The sequence below is a fragment of the Polypterus senegalus genome, chromosome 7, assembly GCF_016835505.1.
Source record: "Polypterus senegalus isolate Bchr_013 chromosome 7, ASM1683550v1, whole genome shotgun sequence".
NCBI lineage: Eukaryota > Metazoa > Chordata > Cladistia > Polypteriformes > Polypteridae > Polypterus > Polypterus senegalus.
The window spans coordinates 126264713-126281579 of NC_053160.1; the positions used below are offsets into that span (position 1 = coordinate 126264713).

Consider the following 16867-nt stretch of genomic DNA (forward strand, 5'->3'; position numbering starts at 1 on the left):
TATTTGTTTTTTAATAGTCAATCATTAACATGGTGATACAATATGCATAAAGCTTTAAGGGTTCTGTCTGGACAGTGCATAGAAAAGAGAAAGAAAGAAATATTTCACCCAACATTGTTTAGATATCACAACTGAAATAAAAAGGTGAAGAAATGAGTATGAGAAAGTCACTGATGTAGTTTGGCGCGAGGTTATTTAAGGCTTTGTAGGTTATTAGTAGGATTTTATATTCGATTCTGTAGACACAGGGAGCCAGTGAAGATGGAGCAGGATGGGTGTGATGTGCTCGCTGATGCTGCGTCGAGTAAGGACTCTTGTAGCTGAGTTTTGAATAAACTGGAGCTGTGATATAAGATTAGAAGGGGCACCTGCCAGCAGTGAGTTACAATAAGCAATGTGGGATGTGATAAAAGCATGGATAAGTTTCTCAGCATTAGAAAAGGAGAGGAAGGAGCGAACACAGGATATGTTACGGAGGTGAAAGTAAGAAAGTTTCTTAATCTGATTTATGTGGGTGGAATAAGAGAGGGAGGAATCAAAAATGACACCAAGATTCTTTGTAATAGAGCCAGGTCTGATGAGATCACCACCAAGATGGACTGGGAAGGAGCTCATTTTATTAAGTTGCATTTTAGTCCCAATTTGCAGGAGTTCAGTTTTGTTGCAATTTAAGTTTAAAGAGTTCTGCTCCATCCAGGTTTTAATTTCACTAAGGCAGGCTGTGAGCTGAGAAAGCTCTGATGAAGTTCCACTTTTAACATTGAAGAAGAATTGAGTATCATCTGCATAAAAATGATAGCTCAGTCCATAGCTACGAATAATATGGCCAAGGGGAAGCATATAAATACAGAAGAGAAGAGGGCTGAGGACAGAGCCCTGAGGAACTCCTTGTGTGACTGGCGCTGAGCTGGATCTGTTGTTGTAAAGACTAACAAACTCTTGCCTATCAGGCAGATAGGACTTGAACCATTGGATGGCAGTGCCAGAGATACCCAGCATGTTCTCCATTCTGGACGGTAGAATGTTATGTCTGACAGTGTCAAATGCTGCACTGAGGTCTAATAGAATTAATATGCTGGTTTGTCCAGAGTCTGCTGCCATAAACAAATTACTGGTTACCCGTAGCAGAGCAGTTTCACAGCTGTGCCGCGCCCTGAAACCAGATTGAAAGGGTTCCATCAGATTGTTCGAGGTTAAGTAATTGGTGAGCTGGGAGGCTACAACACGCTCAAGAGCTTTTGACAGGAAAGGTAAGTGGGAAATAGGGCGGAAATTGTTAAGATTGTCAGCATCAAAACCAGACTTTTTTAACATTGGGGTTACAGAAGCGATGTTAAAAGTGAGCGGCACAGAGCCAGTGTCAAGGGATGAGTTTATTATTGTTGTAGCAGTCGGGATTATGGCATAAAGGCAGGATTTAAGTAGTGTGCAGGGGATGGGGTCCAGTACACAAGTAGTCGGCCTCATCTTACAAAGCAGGTTATTAACAAACGCAGATGTGACTGGTGAGAACTTAGAGAAGGAGCTGGATAGAGTGGGAAAACAGGGAGAGATATAAACAGATGATGTATTTATGTTAGCTGAATTATTTAGATCTTTAATTTTGTTACGGAAAAAGTGCAAGAATTCCTCACAGACTTCAGTTGAAGAGGTAGTTGGGCCAGATGTGGGATGGAGTAGTTTATTAACTACAGAAAACAAAACCCTTGGGTTATCATGGCCACTTTCTATTATTCTGCCATAGTGGATGTTCTTAGCAGCAGTTAGTGCTTCTCTGTAAGCTCTTTGGTGGTCAGAGAAAGCCTGGATGTGTACGGTGAGGCCAGCCTTATGTGACATTCTCTCAAGGCGTTTAAAAGCCTGTTTGTTTGGGACCATTCTCAGCTGATAGTTATGGACATTAGGGGGAAATAAATAGTCTGTATCATTCAATCAGAAGATGTGTATAAATGCAGCAGGGTTTTATTGTACAAATTAACTATCTAATTTAATACAAATATTTTAAATAGTTTCAAGATTCATCAGTAGTCTTCTATGTCCAGCTTTGATTAATCAAAACAGCATAAAAGTAGCTGATTCATAGGTCTTAATTTATCTTATCTACTTTACATTTTTTTTACAAACTATGCAGAATAAGAGAGAACATGTTGGAAGTTCAGTTATCCTGAGTGATTCATCATAAGTTAGCAAAGTGCATTTGTTAAACAATGATGGTGTCAGGGTAAAACGGTGATGTCTAGTATTTAAATGTTAACTTTAAACAGTATATATGTACTGTTCAATGATCTTAACAGCGGTGGCCACAATCCCTTGGCCTGGTTTAACAATTAAAAAATGGGCTTCCCTTTGTTTAGATTCAATAGGGAAACCTTCTTTAGCTCTTGCTTACTTGAACAACCTGGTTCTAAATATCATCAAATTTTTTACTTGTTACAAACATAAAGACAGAAAGAATGAGAGAGACAGACAGACAGATACACCATGATCAGAAACAATTGTGTCTTCAGATTCCTGAGATTTGTCTACCAGCAGTGATTTAACTCTTTATTATCCCACTGCAGTTTTTTTCTTTAAACTACTAATTCCAAATTTAGGTATGTACCTCTCCCGCATTACATGTAAAACATTTTTAAACCTGTTCCACTGTTCCTTGACTGTCTCCACACTTAAAAGCTTATCCCTATCTATTCTTCATAGACTGACACATCTGGTCAAAATTTGCCCTACTAAAGTTAAACTTGATAGTTTTAGTCCTTGATTCACTCTCTTTCAAAACACTGAGAACTGTATTATATTATGGTCACTTGACCCTAGTGGCTCAATAACCTCTACACTCTCAATTCTATCCTAATTATTAGAATATACAAAATCAGACAGGCTTCCCCAAGTGTTGGCGCTTTAACATTGTGTTAACACTAGAATCCCTGAAACCTGAAATTTTTTTCATTGTCCCAGACCACCTTAATTTTTCTTGTAGGTCCTTACCACTGTACCAACAGCCTGCCAATAAGCATTTGTTTTGCAAATGTAACAATAGGCAATCACTAGGGCCAACGATTTACCGCAGCAAGAAATTGTAAATTCCGTGGCATGTTTTTTTAAATTCTGCGGAGTACCGTGGCGTGGCAAATGCAGTACCAGAACTCCATAAGACTAATTCGTAACCCAAGCAAAATAACTGAAATTTTTCTTATTCTTAATCCTTAATAATAATCAATCATAATTCGTAATACTAATCAAATAGGTACAGGATGCAGCAGAAATAACTCCCACATTTCGAAAAATCACTGTGTGGTCCCCAAAGCAGGTAGAGGGGTGTGGTCCGTTCTGTTAGGTACGGTACATAATAAAGTTTTCAGTCGTCACCATGCCGTGGTCAGGTGAGCATCGAGGCTTTGTAGTGGAGGCTTTTTTCAAAAATGGCGAATCTGTAGCTGCGACGCAGAGGGTGTTTTGCACACGGTTTGGTTTACATGCTAATGAAAGTGTTCCAGACCAGAAAAAGATTTTGCTGTGGGTTCAAACAGTAAGGGCAACAGGAGGTTTTCAAACATCGTCCTTGGACCAACTAAAGGAGGCTATTCAAGAAGAAATTGAAGGAATTTCGCCCAACATGCTAGTGAGAGTGATGGAAAACTTCCAAGAACGGCTCCAAATGTGTATCAGCCATCAAGGCCACCATTTGGACGATATAATTTTTTAAAATTAAAGTAAAAAAACTTTTTTATATCTACATTTGGGAAATAAAAAGTTTTTGGTGATACCTCGTAAAATGATAAAACAAGCTTCCACTTGATGCTCTTTGTTTACACTGCAAAATGTTTGCAGCAAAGGAAAAAAAAAAGACACGCTGACTCAACTACCATAATATCTTGTGTAAAGGAGGAATGCAAATCAATTACCGTAAAACTTACAAAATCAGTGGCTGAAAATTGGTTTTATTGATCAGCCTTTTTACCTGTCTTTTTTTAGTGAAAATCGGATGATTCTGATACCTAGTTATTGCTAAACTATCATAATTTTGTTCTGCTACATACATCTCCAACACACTTGCATTGTGGTGGAAAAATGTGTGCTCCAAAAGCTATCATAATATATACGTTTTATTTAGGCGGAGCATGAGTAAGAATTCTGATGCTCTAGTGTCAAACAACAAATATAGAAACTAACTTAATGAGGAGAGTTATGTTTATGCTCCAGTGAACTGGGACACTTTATGATATTTCTGAGTTAGATTTGATCTGTAAGTAAACTCAAAATGTGATTCTTCATCTGTAGAGAAACTGGCCTTATTGTCATGATATACAGTATCATTTACTTGTTTTTAATTATTATATTTCTTTTTTGATAGATTATTACATGTGGTTTTGTTTCCTTTCTGGCAATAAACTACTTTGACATTTTAATTGAGGTTAAAGTCATTCTTCAACAAAACTGCCAATAGCTTTGGTATCTTTTTAAAAAATGTCTTTATCATAGTGCTTAATGAGAAAATCTTTGGAAAGTAAATTTGCTATAAAAGTGGTTAATTCCAAGCTAGTGGCAAATTGCGTAAAACAATTAATCAAAATGAATGAAGCTATCACATCCATGTAGCAGCTGCTAATATATAATCATTATCACCTCTACAAATCATAAGCCTGATGTTTTTCAATGCTCTGACAGCGATAACACTGTGTGTCCTTATTTATTTTAATTACAATGTCATTTCTTGTAACAATTACATGTTTTAAATGTAGTCATTTAAAAGCAATGACTCCAGCTTTTATTTAATAGGACATTGAATAATAAGGTTGTATTCATTCATGTCAAGCATGTTTCTGGAATATTCAGAATACTGGGGGTAAGATCACATAACTTGTCTATCAATTTCTGTGCTATGTCAAGTCTTCTGAAGCAGACAAAATTAATTAAGCAAGTGGCTATATCTCTATGGAGGAATATTTCGGACAAAATGAAATAAATAAATAAATGCGTAAATAAATAAAAGTACTGTGAAATGTGAGCATAAATAAATAAATGTGTCATGAAATTAGAGCCTTAATAAATAAATATGTCATGAAATGAGAGCATAAATAAATAAATGTGTCACGAAATATGTTTTTCGCTGCTTATTTATTTATTTATTTCATTTTGTCCGTAACATTCCTGCAAACCGTCATGAAATACGGCTTGAAATAAAACTGTCACTTTCACTCGTCAAAGTTGAGAGGGTGGGCTCTAACACGCCCTCTAGTTACTGATTAGTGAATCGATAGCACAAGAGTTAATTAGAAAAATGCTTACTACTGCCGATGAAATGGATTCTGCCGAAGATATTACGTATTTCAGAGAGAGAATTGAAGATTTATCGGAAGAAATTACAATGTTGGCGGCCCTTTTATATTCCGATATAGATGAAACTGTTTTTGAAATTATCGAAAAACAGGTGGAACGGACTCGACTACACTCCAGTTCAGGTGATGCAGTACCCTGCTCTGGACGTCCATCCTTTGACATTCCAGCTGAGTCAAGAGAACACCTTCTGTTATGCGGTTTAAAAGTACGACAGATTGCAGATCTGTATGATATATCAGAGAAGATGATCACAAGGCGAATGAGCCAGTTTGATATACGGTAAGCTGCAACGACTGTATTAATTTAGGTACTTTGACATGGAATGCCCAAAGCAGCTCCACCTAATATTTTGAACTGAACAACTTTACCACTGATCAGAGCTGTACAGTTGTTTGAAAAAGTAGCTGCGAATATGCAACTGACTTTCTACTCGTAAAACAAGGGTCAAATACTCAGTTCTAAAAGGGCCGCCAACATTGAAATTTCTTCCGATAAATCTTCAATTCTCTCTCTGAAATACGTAATATCTTTGGCAGAATCCATTTCATCGGCAGTAGTAAGCATTTTTCTAATTAATTGTTATGCTATTGATTCACCAATCAGTAACTAGAGGGCGTGTTAGAGCCCACCCTCTCAACTTTGACGAGTGAAAGTGACAGTTTTATTTCAAGCCGTATTTCATGACGGCTTGCAGGAATGTTACGGACAAAATGAAATAAATAAATAAATAAGCAACGAAAAACATATTTCGTGACACATTTATTTATTTATGCTCTCATTTCATGACATATTTATTTATTAAGGCTCTCATTTCATGACACATTTATTTATTTATGCTCACATTTCACAGTACTTTTATTTATTTACGCATTTATTTATTTATTTCATTTTGTCCGATATATTCCTCCATATATCTGTTTCTTTGCTGTTGTGTTAATCCATGAAATTTAAAAACTGAGCTTGCTAAAAAAAAAAAAAAATCTTTTGAATGTATCAAGTATGTACAGTATCAGTGTCAATTGCTGTTGTGTCTACGACCAATTATTAACACTAGAATCCCTGAGGCCTACGATAAAACTTGTAATCCTGGGCCACTTTAAATTCCTTTGCACATCTCCATTAGCATCTTTTGTTTTGTAAATGTGTTGATCAGCACAAGCAGCACGCAGCCTGCTATCCCATCCTCCCCACCGCTGCAACTTAACTCAGGAAAAAAGTTCTCCCAGATCAAGTCTGTTTATCTGGGTGTGAGGTGGCTGGTGTTGTATAGAGTAAATAATATATTATTATTTGGAACACATGAATTTCATGTGTGTTCCGTGTCTACAATGATGTATGTAAATGTAGGATGACAGGAAATGAGAGAAATGCCGAACAGATGATTAAAACAAACTTTTTTCATGTTATAATACTAATGTTGACATGAAGTGTATAATGTGTTTAGACTTAAGTCCAAATATCAAATTAACAATACTGCATAATACAACTATGGACAGCCAACTGCCCTAGGTCAGGAGAACTTTGACCATACAGGTAAGTCTTCCAAATCATAGACTCCTAAAACATTATTTGTTATTGATAAAGTTTTTTCTTACAGACACATTAATTGGATTTGGAATTGGATTGGATTTTTTCTATCAATTGTATATCTTCAATTACTTTATATTCTTTTAAACATAAGAATTTTTAAAAATGTGTTTCTCGATGTACAGGTGAACAAGAGTTTACAGACTTCTCTATTACTGTGCCTTTACATAAACCAAAGGTTGTTTGAATCCTGACGTGGCTACTGTCTTTGTGCAATGCAAACATTTTTTCCATGTCTGTGATGATTTTTGTGCATTCTGTTGAGGGTTGGTTGTCATGAGACAGAAAATAGACAGATTGATATAATAAATAAATATGTGCACTTACAGTGGGATGCAAAAGTTTGGGCAACCTTGTTAATAGTCATTATTTTCCTGTATAAATTTACACTTTCTGTAAATCCAATAAACTTCATTTCACTTCTCAAATATCACTGTGTGTGCCTCCTATATGATATATTTAACTGACATTTTTTATCTTAACAACCAACGATTTATACAGGAAAATAATGACTATTAACAAGGTTGCCCAAACTTTTGCATCCCACTGTATGTGCATAAATATTGCAAGAATATACACTGTTTTTTGCACTGCAAATATGTGTAGGTTGCCTGCCTTTAGTGTTGAGTTTCATGTAAGTATGGATTCAATTGAAAAAATCTGAACTGACTAGATTGTTGTTTTTGTGATGCACTGTGTTCTGTTACAAAAGAATGGAAGGTCAAGCTATGTTTCTAAACAAATGTGAGATATGGTGGTGGTGACGCTTAATCTGACTCTTCTATAATATCCCCATAGAGAGTCAAAAATGTCACATTTTCTTTTTCGTACTTGAGACATACGGAGAAGCTGCTGTACACTAGGAAGTCATTACCCACAAAATAAGGATCAGATGGAACTAAAACGTACACTCATTACAGAAAATCCAGACTCGCTGGTTATTTAATAATCACAGCTAACACAGTCTCAAGAGAGCAGGCCATACATAACTAAGGCAACAAGTCTTTAAAAAATATTGATTTACCAGTTTTGCATTGCATATATTTTATGTTTCACATTTTCTAACAGCAGTATAATGCATGCTATCACAGAAGGCATTTATATTGTTATATAATGGCATTCACAGTAATAGTATAGTTTCTCAGTTTTATATTTTTACTACTCCTACCTCTTACTGTTCAACTCAGATGAGGTAAAAAAGCAAATAAAACTGCAAAAAATATATAGCAGAAGCACAGTACAGCATAGTTAAGCTTCAACTAAACATGAAAAGGAAATGGGTAGATATTTAACTTTTATGACTGATCAGAGGTGAATCAAAGCAAATGCACAATATCAAAAAATATTTTTAAATGGAATGAAAGTGTAATTTAGTTTTACTGTTCAAATGATATTTATTGTAAGGTCATTCCAGTAGTATTTTACTGGTGAAACAAGGGTTTACTTTGAATACTTACACAAATTAATAATCATTACCAACTTACAATGCTCTGAAAGTAAAATATGCAGAGCGTCTAACAAACTTTGAACAGATAAAATAAGCAAGAAAGTGAAGTAAAAAGTAATATCTATACATATTTTACCTAATGACCCGTTCATATGATGGGGCTCCATTCCCCCCATTCCTCCCATCGGACCATCTGACCCAGGACCCATTGGGAACTGTTAAAAGAGAAGAATAAAATCATCAGGTGTTGATACTTCCACATATTTTCAATCTATTTTTTCAAAATTAATATTTTTCTAAGTTGAGTTGAGAAAAATTTTATTTAGCTTTGTCTTAGGACTATTTCAGTAAAATAGAATGCAACCAATTTAAAATGACAGAATAACATATTAAGAATTTCAATCTACAGTAATGACACATTTAACTGTGGAATGGAAATTAAAATAAATTACCTTATTGAACAATTGCTTAACAATAAGCTGACTAACTGCAAAATATAAAAGAATACTGAATTTGCATACACAGTAGTAGTCGTCTTAGCACTACACTACTACTGTTCATATAAAAATAACATATTTATTACATGTTCCTGTTGAAAGTCAATTAACCTTGTTCACCTCACACTGCAAATTTCCAAACAAAAATGTTTCTCAACAAAGTGGTACAATTCCTTCATACCGTGTCCCAATGATAAACCCACATTCTTGTTAAAGGAAAATTCACACTGTCACAAGTGTAAAGAGATTTATATCAGGGGTCTATTCCAGACAGGAGGATTAGTGTGAAATCCATTTTATCTAAGCTAGGATCCACAGAAATATGGCTATTTCCATTCCAGAAAAATCCTGGATTTTGTCAAATGTATGTTTCTGGAACAGATAAAGTCAGACTTATGTGATCTGTGAGGTTAATTATGCGGATAATTCACTAATCCTGCTTTTTAGAATGGTCTCCTGACTTTGCCTGTTCCAGAAAGAAAGATTGAATTTAGTTACTGGGGCAACCAGTGCCTAGAAACTAAACTGCAAAACATAGGGTTTCACATGAAGGATTAATGTTTTGAGGTCACAATAATTTCTCAGCAGAGAAGCTAATTGTACGACATCTTTGTCAAAAATGTTCAGAAATGCTGATCCCAGCTGCACTATTTAAGAAGCAGAGAAAGCCAATAAAATACCATTTTTCTTTCTTCAATGGCCAACTGAAATAGAAGCACAACTCCTTCACCAAATAGGGCAGAGAAAGATTAGACCCTGAACGGACATTCTGGCATGCTAAGGGAATTTCCTACATTAATGTTACTGTTTAATATTGGAAACTGCAATATATTTGAGCAAATGGCTATAACATGCATTTCCAATGTAACATTTTGCGGCTTTGAGCTGACATCCATGCAAAACCTGTGCATTACTCATTATGTTTTGCTAACTGCTGCTCTCTTTACAAAATTTGAGATGTCACACATATCACCAAAGCAATGATACACAGGGCAATCTGAAAAGTGACCTGATGTTGAAACAGCATCTGCACACATAGGTTGTCTTCCCAAGTCAGAATTAAGTAGCCACCATTAAAGAGAAAATCTACAGAACTGCAGTCTACATTAATAATTAATTTCCTAAGCAAAAGTTACCAACAATAGACTTGCTAGTGGAATGATTTCACCACTTCAAGAAATGGCTCTGTAGACTCTCTTTTTAAGCAAATACCTATGCAATTATAATGCAGTTTTGATTTGGGGATCTTAAATAGAATAACACAAGAATTATTGTAATTCTTTTTACAAATGTATACAGAACCTATGACTACAAATGAGTTTGACATTCTCCTTCTTGTTTTACTTGCTCCAAGCAGGGTCGGAAATAAAAGACAAAGAGAAGAAGACAATGTAGAATGTTGTAAAGATACACATGGAGAGCAGGTTAGAGATTATTAAAGTACTAAAATTCGAAAGTCTAAAAAAACTGATAGTAAAGATCGCATTATCGCTAACAAACAGAAATTATTACTCGGTGAAATAATTGAAAAGCGAAAAGAGATCAAATATTGGGACATAGGTGATATGACAAAAGTATGTAGATATTGTTTGGCTTTAAACTTTAAGTCGGAGAATTGTAGATCATCTAATTCGAGTTGCCATCAGGGTAAAGTAGTGTTTCTTCCAAATGAAGAGGTGTATCCGCAAGAATTAAAAGATTGGTTGTTTGGTGAAAGTGAAATCCACATACGTGAGCAAATGAAGCTAGTAGGGGGCAGAGCCCCCTAGTATTATAAAAGACCAACATACTTCCTGTGGTAAGCGTTGAGAACTTTGACACTCAAGTATATGGAGTACAAGCCAAAAAAATTAGAGAACGTCTCCTAACCTTGTCCTGGATAGCTAGCTTGACAAAACGGCATCCTAACCTTCTACTGTTTTATACCAGAAATAATCAAAAACTGGCTGTTTGGTAAACTGGTATGACTTTCACATGCTACCACTGAGCTAAAGACAGTTTTTAAAACCTGCAGGTGAATGAACAAATCATAGGGTCCATATTTTGAAAATGCTCTAATTCCTTGCAAACTTTAGTGGAAAAGCAGGTTTGCACTAAAAGAAAGATTTGTTTCCAAAATGTGCTCAGAAATATGGAAAAAAGTCCACTCTAATCTCAAATGTTTAAATACTAGCACAGGTTAGTTCTAACTTCTTGGATGTAAAGATTTAAAAAATTATGACATAATGAAATTATACAATTAAGATATTGAACAATGTAAATACAATGTTTATACCAAACAAATCTGATAATGACACTTAAGAAATCTGTATTGCCATGTCTTCATTGTAGATATGAACATCTGCATTAAATACTCCTTAACCTAATTAAATGTCAAAAAATGAAGTACTATATCTATTATTTTACTCCATATTTAATATATATATATATATATATTGATGCACTTCTTTATTCATAACTGTTAATGGTGTTTGAAATGGTTTGGGAAATCTGTGAAAGCATATTTGCTTTTCTTTTAAACTCTATTGACATTTCAATATATGTTACCGTAAATATATTTTATTTATGCCTTAAAAGGGTATGCAGACATATATGATACTTTTAACCACACATGTAAAAGTATTTTAACTTATTCTTCAAATATTAGTTGTTATATGAGGTGGGAGATAAAGCTCATTTCAAATAGATTAGGTAAAAATGTGTATATAAGAATCTGGACTTTGATTAAATAGAAACACTTTTATGCCAAAAAAGTTTGAATATTTAATAAAAAAAAACAAAGAAAGCATTTTTCTACATAGGGTCAAGGGAATGGAATCTTATTCCTGCTACTCAAAAAAAAACATTGTAATATGTTTTATTTTGTAAACATATTACATTATTTTGCAATAATTATTTAATTATTTCACAAACACATTGAATTATTTCACAAAAGTATCAAACTATTTCACAGATACTTTGATTGCTGCTGCTGGTAACATAGTGACAGCTTTCATGGGAGAGGTTAAGCACTATTTAAAAACATAATATAACAAATAAATGGTTTACAACTAACATATACTTTATTTATAGGCTTTTATTACTGAATTACACAAGGCACACTCTTTTCTGATTAGCTGTGTGATTGAACCCTGGTGTATCATCCACTATGTTTGCTTCCTGCCTTACACCCAGTGTTGCTGTAATAATCCAGGCTCTTTGTGACCCTAAACTGGGCAGATTAAATTTACCCCTCAACATCTGTAGGATTATATGTGCGGTATAAGCCTATAAAGTCTGTTCAGTTCTTGTCACTTAGTTGCATGCTATGCATTTGCTTAACCTCTTGCACAATAGTTGTCACTAGACAACCACTGAATGCACATGCATGATGACATTAAATGCAGCAAGCAATACCTTTACGAAATAACACAATACTTTTCTGAAATACTGCAAAAAAAAATGTTTCTTAGTGGTGGAATAAACTTCCATATATGGGAGATGTCACTACAGTAAAGAAAAAATGCCAGGAATCAAGTGGAATAAGAATTAAGGTGGGGGCAATTTATTGTAGTGTCACAGTGTCAACCTAAAATCTTCTGTTTGAATGGTGTGAGGGCAGCCATAGTTACCCAGAAAAACAAAGAGAAAACGAAGAAGATGTGCAGACTTTTATATAGAACACAGAATAGTTGAGAAATGTAACCAACATTTAAACATCACCTATTCAGTGTTTCATAAAGACTGACATTGCTGTTGTTTAAGGATGCTTGTTCCCTTCACTCAAAAAAATGTAATACAGTAATCCCTCCTCGATCGCGGGGGTTGCGTTCCAGACCCCCCCGCGATAGGTGAAAATCCGCGAAGTAGAAACCATATGTTTGTATGGTTATTTTTATATATTTTAAGCCCTTATAAACTCTCCCACACTGTTAACATTATTAGAGCCCTCTAGACATGAAATAACACCCTTTAGCCAAACGTTTAAACTGTGCTCCATGACAAGACAGAGATGACAGTTCTTTCTCACAATTAAAAGAATGCAAACATATCTTATCTTCAAAAGAGCGCCGTCAGGAGCAGATAATGTCAGAGAGAGCGCTCGCTAAGAAAAGCAAACAATCAAAAAATCAATACGTACTTTTAAGTATACAGAAGCACCGCGCGGCATTTTGTAGAGGAGCGTCTGTGTCCTCTGTGCAAACAGCCCCTCTGCTCACACCCCCTCCGTCAGGCAGAGAGAGTGAGAGAGATAGAGAGAAGCAAACAAGCACCGCGTGGGAAGCATATCTTATATCATTGAGGAGTTTTAGTTAATATGTAATACATGCTCTGATAGGGCAGCTTCTAAGCCATCCGCCAATAGCGTCCCTTGTATGAAATCAACTGGGCAATCAAACTGAGGAAGCATGTAACCTAAATTAAAAGACCCATTGTCCGCAGAAACCCACGAACCAGCGAAAAATCCATGATATATATTTAGATGTGCTTACATTTAAAATCCGCGATAGAGTGAAGCCGCGAAAGTCGAAGCGCGATATAGCGAGGGATTACTGTACGTTATTTCAAAATGATTACTGCATTATTTTTGCGGAAGTATTGCATTATTACGCAAAAGATATTGTCTGGTATGGTTGGTATTATAATCGTGCACGCACATTCTCTAGACATTCTGTGATGGCTACTGAGGAAGAGATTAAGAGTGTGAGGATAGCTCACAACTTTGCAAAATAATGCAGTTTTTTATGCTAAATAATGCAATAATTATTTTTGGAGTGATGTGAAAAAGCTTGCATAATTTTTCTCTCTGAAAGAAACAAATACTATGGAATTATTTAAATATAATAAGATTTCATTCTCTCACAATAAGTCTTGATTTATAAATGACAGTATTAAACATTCTGCTGGTGAAGACTCAAAAGGTGTGATTGCGCTAGATTTTTTAAAATGTCTGTTACTTACTTGGAAATCTTCAATAAGAATGGTTATAATAGGTGATGGTAACTAGTCTCTTTTGAAGATGTACTTAGGCATGCATCTGTTAGGTCATTTGCTCAAACACTGCAATTCTATTGCTTGTAGAACGACGATATTCATTCAATAAGTGGGGATTTTGACATGAAAATTCTGGTGGGAGCATGCAGGAATTTTCTCTTACGTGTGCTGACCGCTTTAATATTAATGTTAAACTTGTCCAACTAATAATGTACATTTTTGTTAATGGCTACTGAGACATACAGGTTCACACATCACAACAAAAAATCAATTAATCAATAGGAAGTTGATGCCTGGTTTGTCTTCATTGGCAGCAAATTATTGTTATATCCTCAGATATCATCATCATTGACAAAATACATCAATTTGGATTTACATATTAAGTAAAATGAGAGCCTTGTTACAACTCTGTGCCCAAGAAAATAATTTGGCTATGAACTACCTAAATAATTGTAACACAAAAAATAACACACAGTCTTCACACACTGCATAACCTGAAGACAAAACTGTCGGGCTGCTTCGGTACAAATGCTAACCACTGAGCCATCAGGTGATTTCTTGACAGAACAAAGCTGGCAAACAATTTACCTAGACTTTCTTCATTAGGACGCTGCACTTCTTTGAAAAAAGGACACCATGCTGTTTGATTCTTTTTAACAAAGGATCCCTCATCTGATCTGTTTTTTTCTTTCTTTCAGATTACTGTAACCACCATTAAGGGTGCAAATGGTACTGGACTTTTTATACTTCTTCACTCAATGGCTTGTGCTGAACATTCTTGACTGGGAAAAGTTTGAATTGGAAATACACAATTAAAAATAAGGCAGTTCTCATGTTCATGCAGAGGATTTAGGACTCTAGCTTTCAAGTCCCATGACTAAACTAGAAAGATTAGGTTGTACAGGGGCGCGCACACACACACACACACACACACACACACACACACACACACACACACACCTAACAGTAAAGCTAGAACACTGCAGGGGCAATTGGTCTAGCTTCTTAGTCATAAATATGCTAGCAGCATCCAGCATGAAGACAATTTAACATACTACAGAAAGCTATTATTTTTTAGACAAGAATTTTCATTTAATAGTAAGTTGAATTACTGAAGGAAGTTAATGAAGAAAGAGTTGAAGGTTATAATGCATATTTCAATAATAAGTTCAATTACTGAGGGAAGCTCATTAAATATTTTTCACAACTGCCCTTTAATGCAGAAACCCACTTCCTCACTAATGTGATCGTTTTGTAATTATTTTACTATGCAAATCGCCAGGTCTAAATAAAATGTAACAGACTTTTTTTTCCCCTACACTGCTAAAGTCTGACTTTCTGGCTCCATTTTATCTTTGCCATGCATTAGGATTTAATGTAGTCTGAATTACTGCTACTCTCTCCTTAGTTGTCTTCAAGCAAAACATTCTGAAGTTCTGGTTCACAGTTTGTCTAATCATGAAATGTACTGTTAATAGTAGCAGCTGTAGTAATGGTAGAAGTTGTAGTAGTAGCAGCATTAGTTAGCATTACAGAATATATTAACATTCTTATCATACTTACTGTTGTTATAATTGGCCAACATTGTGTTAAAAGTGTCTACCAGTCTTGCATCTAGCTTATGAGCTCAAATCCTTGCTCAGTCATTGACTTTGTGGAATTTCCATGTTTTCCAAGTGTTTGTATGAGTACTTAAAAGGATATGCACTTTAGGTTAACAAGCAAATTACATTAAGTCGGTTTGAGAATGTTATTATTATTGCTGTTAAAGTTGTTGTGGATTCTTTTACATGTCAGAACAATCTTCAATCCAGTTCTAGTCATTTAAAAATTCTGACGTTGAACACTAGGTGGCACTGTAGCACTACAGTTAGCATGGATCATTTGCAGCTCCAGGTTCAACTTTCTGCTCAGTCAGTCTTTGTGGCAGAGGATACAAAGACCTGAACCAAGCAAAATGTTATAATAGCAATTCACTGAAATGAGTGTGATGTTTTGTTTTTATTCCAATCTTTTGGCTTCTAATTATCATGATTCTGCTTCTACTGCAAACTGCTGCTTGTAACAATCTGAATGATTTGCTTTGTATACCTAAGTTAGTAATGCTTGTATAGGGAATTGCATTGTGTGATTACAAGGTGTATTTATATTTCTTACAATAAACAAAACTATGAGAGCTGCACACGAGCCCATGAGTCACAGAGGGCTCAAATTTACAATGCCTAGCTGGGACACATGAGGAATGCTTCAATGGCTTCAGAGTTTAAATTGAGAGTAAAACCTGTTTATTTTTGGCCAGCCTATTCCTGGTAGAGCTGCTTATATGGCGTTCCACTACATATTATTGTTTGCTGCTTAATTAGGATGTTTAGTTTACCATTACAGTTATGGCTGCAGTATATTCTTCTGGACTCCTGGATGATGCTTCTTTTTCTCCAGGTAAAGAACACACCCTACTGCCAAAGTCATCTTTACAAATTGGCATTACATTGTAGTGCCATCTCTGGAATTGGCCAAGTCTTAGGTCTGCTGAACTCTCAGACAAAAGCCTTGCTTTCCTAAATGCTTTTCTCTTTATAATTTTTTATCACGTTTGACATAATTAGTTCTTCATGAGATGGTGAAAGATTATTGTGACACAACTAAAGGATTGTGGTGACATGTTTATGTTAGACCTAATCTGCTTGTTTGAAAGTCGTGAGGCACTTGTGATACTAGGCTTGGGGTTGCTAGCAGTGAGCTTGTTAGTGCTCTTTCATACTGAAAAAAATAAATTAATTAATCAAAATAAGAAAATGAAAACTGAGTGGATAATACTACTTGTTTAAGTTTTAACTATTTAAAAAACAGAATAGCAGATACTAAATAATGTAATTTTTTACAAAGAGGATGAAGATTCACTGAGAATTTGAATGCCTGTTGGGAGTAACAGAGATGTTATGAATCATACAAGACAGAAAAACTAAGATTTCTATCATTTTATCAATATGACAGCTTACTGTGTTCAAAAACCAGAAAGTAACGT

General features: G+C 35.2%; 1 protein-coding gene across 9 annotated transcripts in view; it reads right to left on the reverse strand.

The window, feature by feature from the left end:
• The window catches only part of ssbp2 (single-stranded DNA binding protein 2), a 695743-nt gene that overhangs the window by 23045 nt on the left and 655831 nt on the right, over positions 1–16867 (reverse strand). For all 9 annotated transcript variants that reach the window (XM_039759281.1, XM_039759275.1, XM_039759279.1 and 6 more), the window contains one exon: positions 8508–8586. In XM_039759281.1, coding sequence (XP_039615215.1) covers positions 8508–8586 — 79 coding nt within the window. The remainder of the gene's footprint in view (positions 1–8507; positions 8587–16867) is intronic.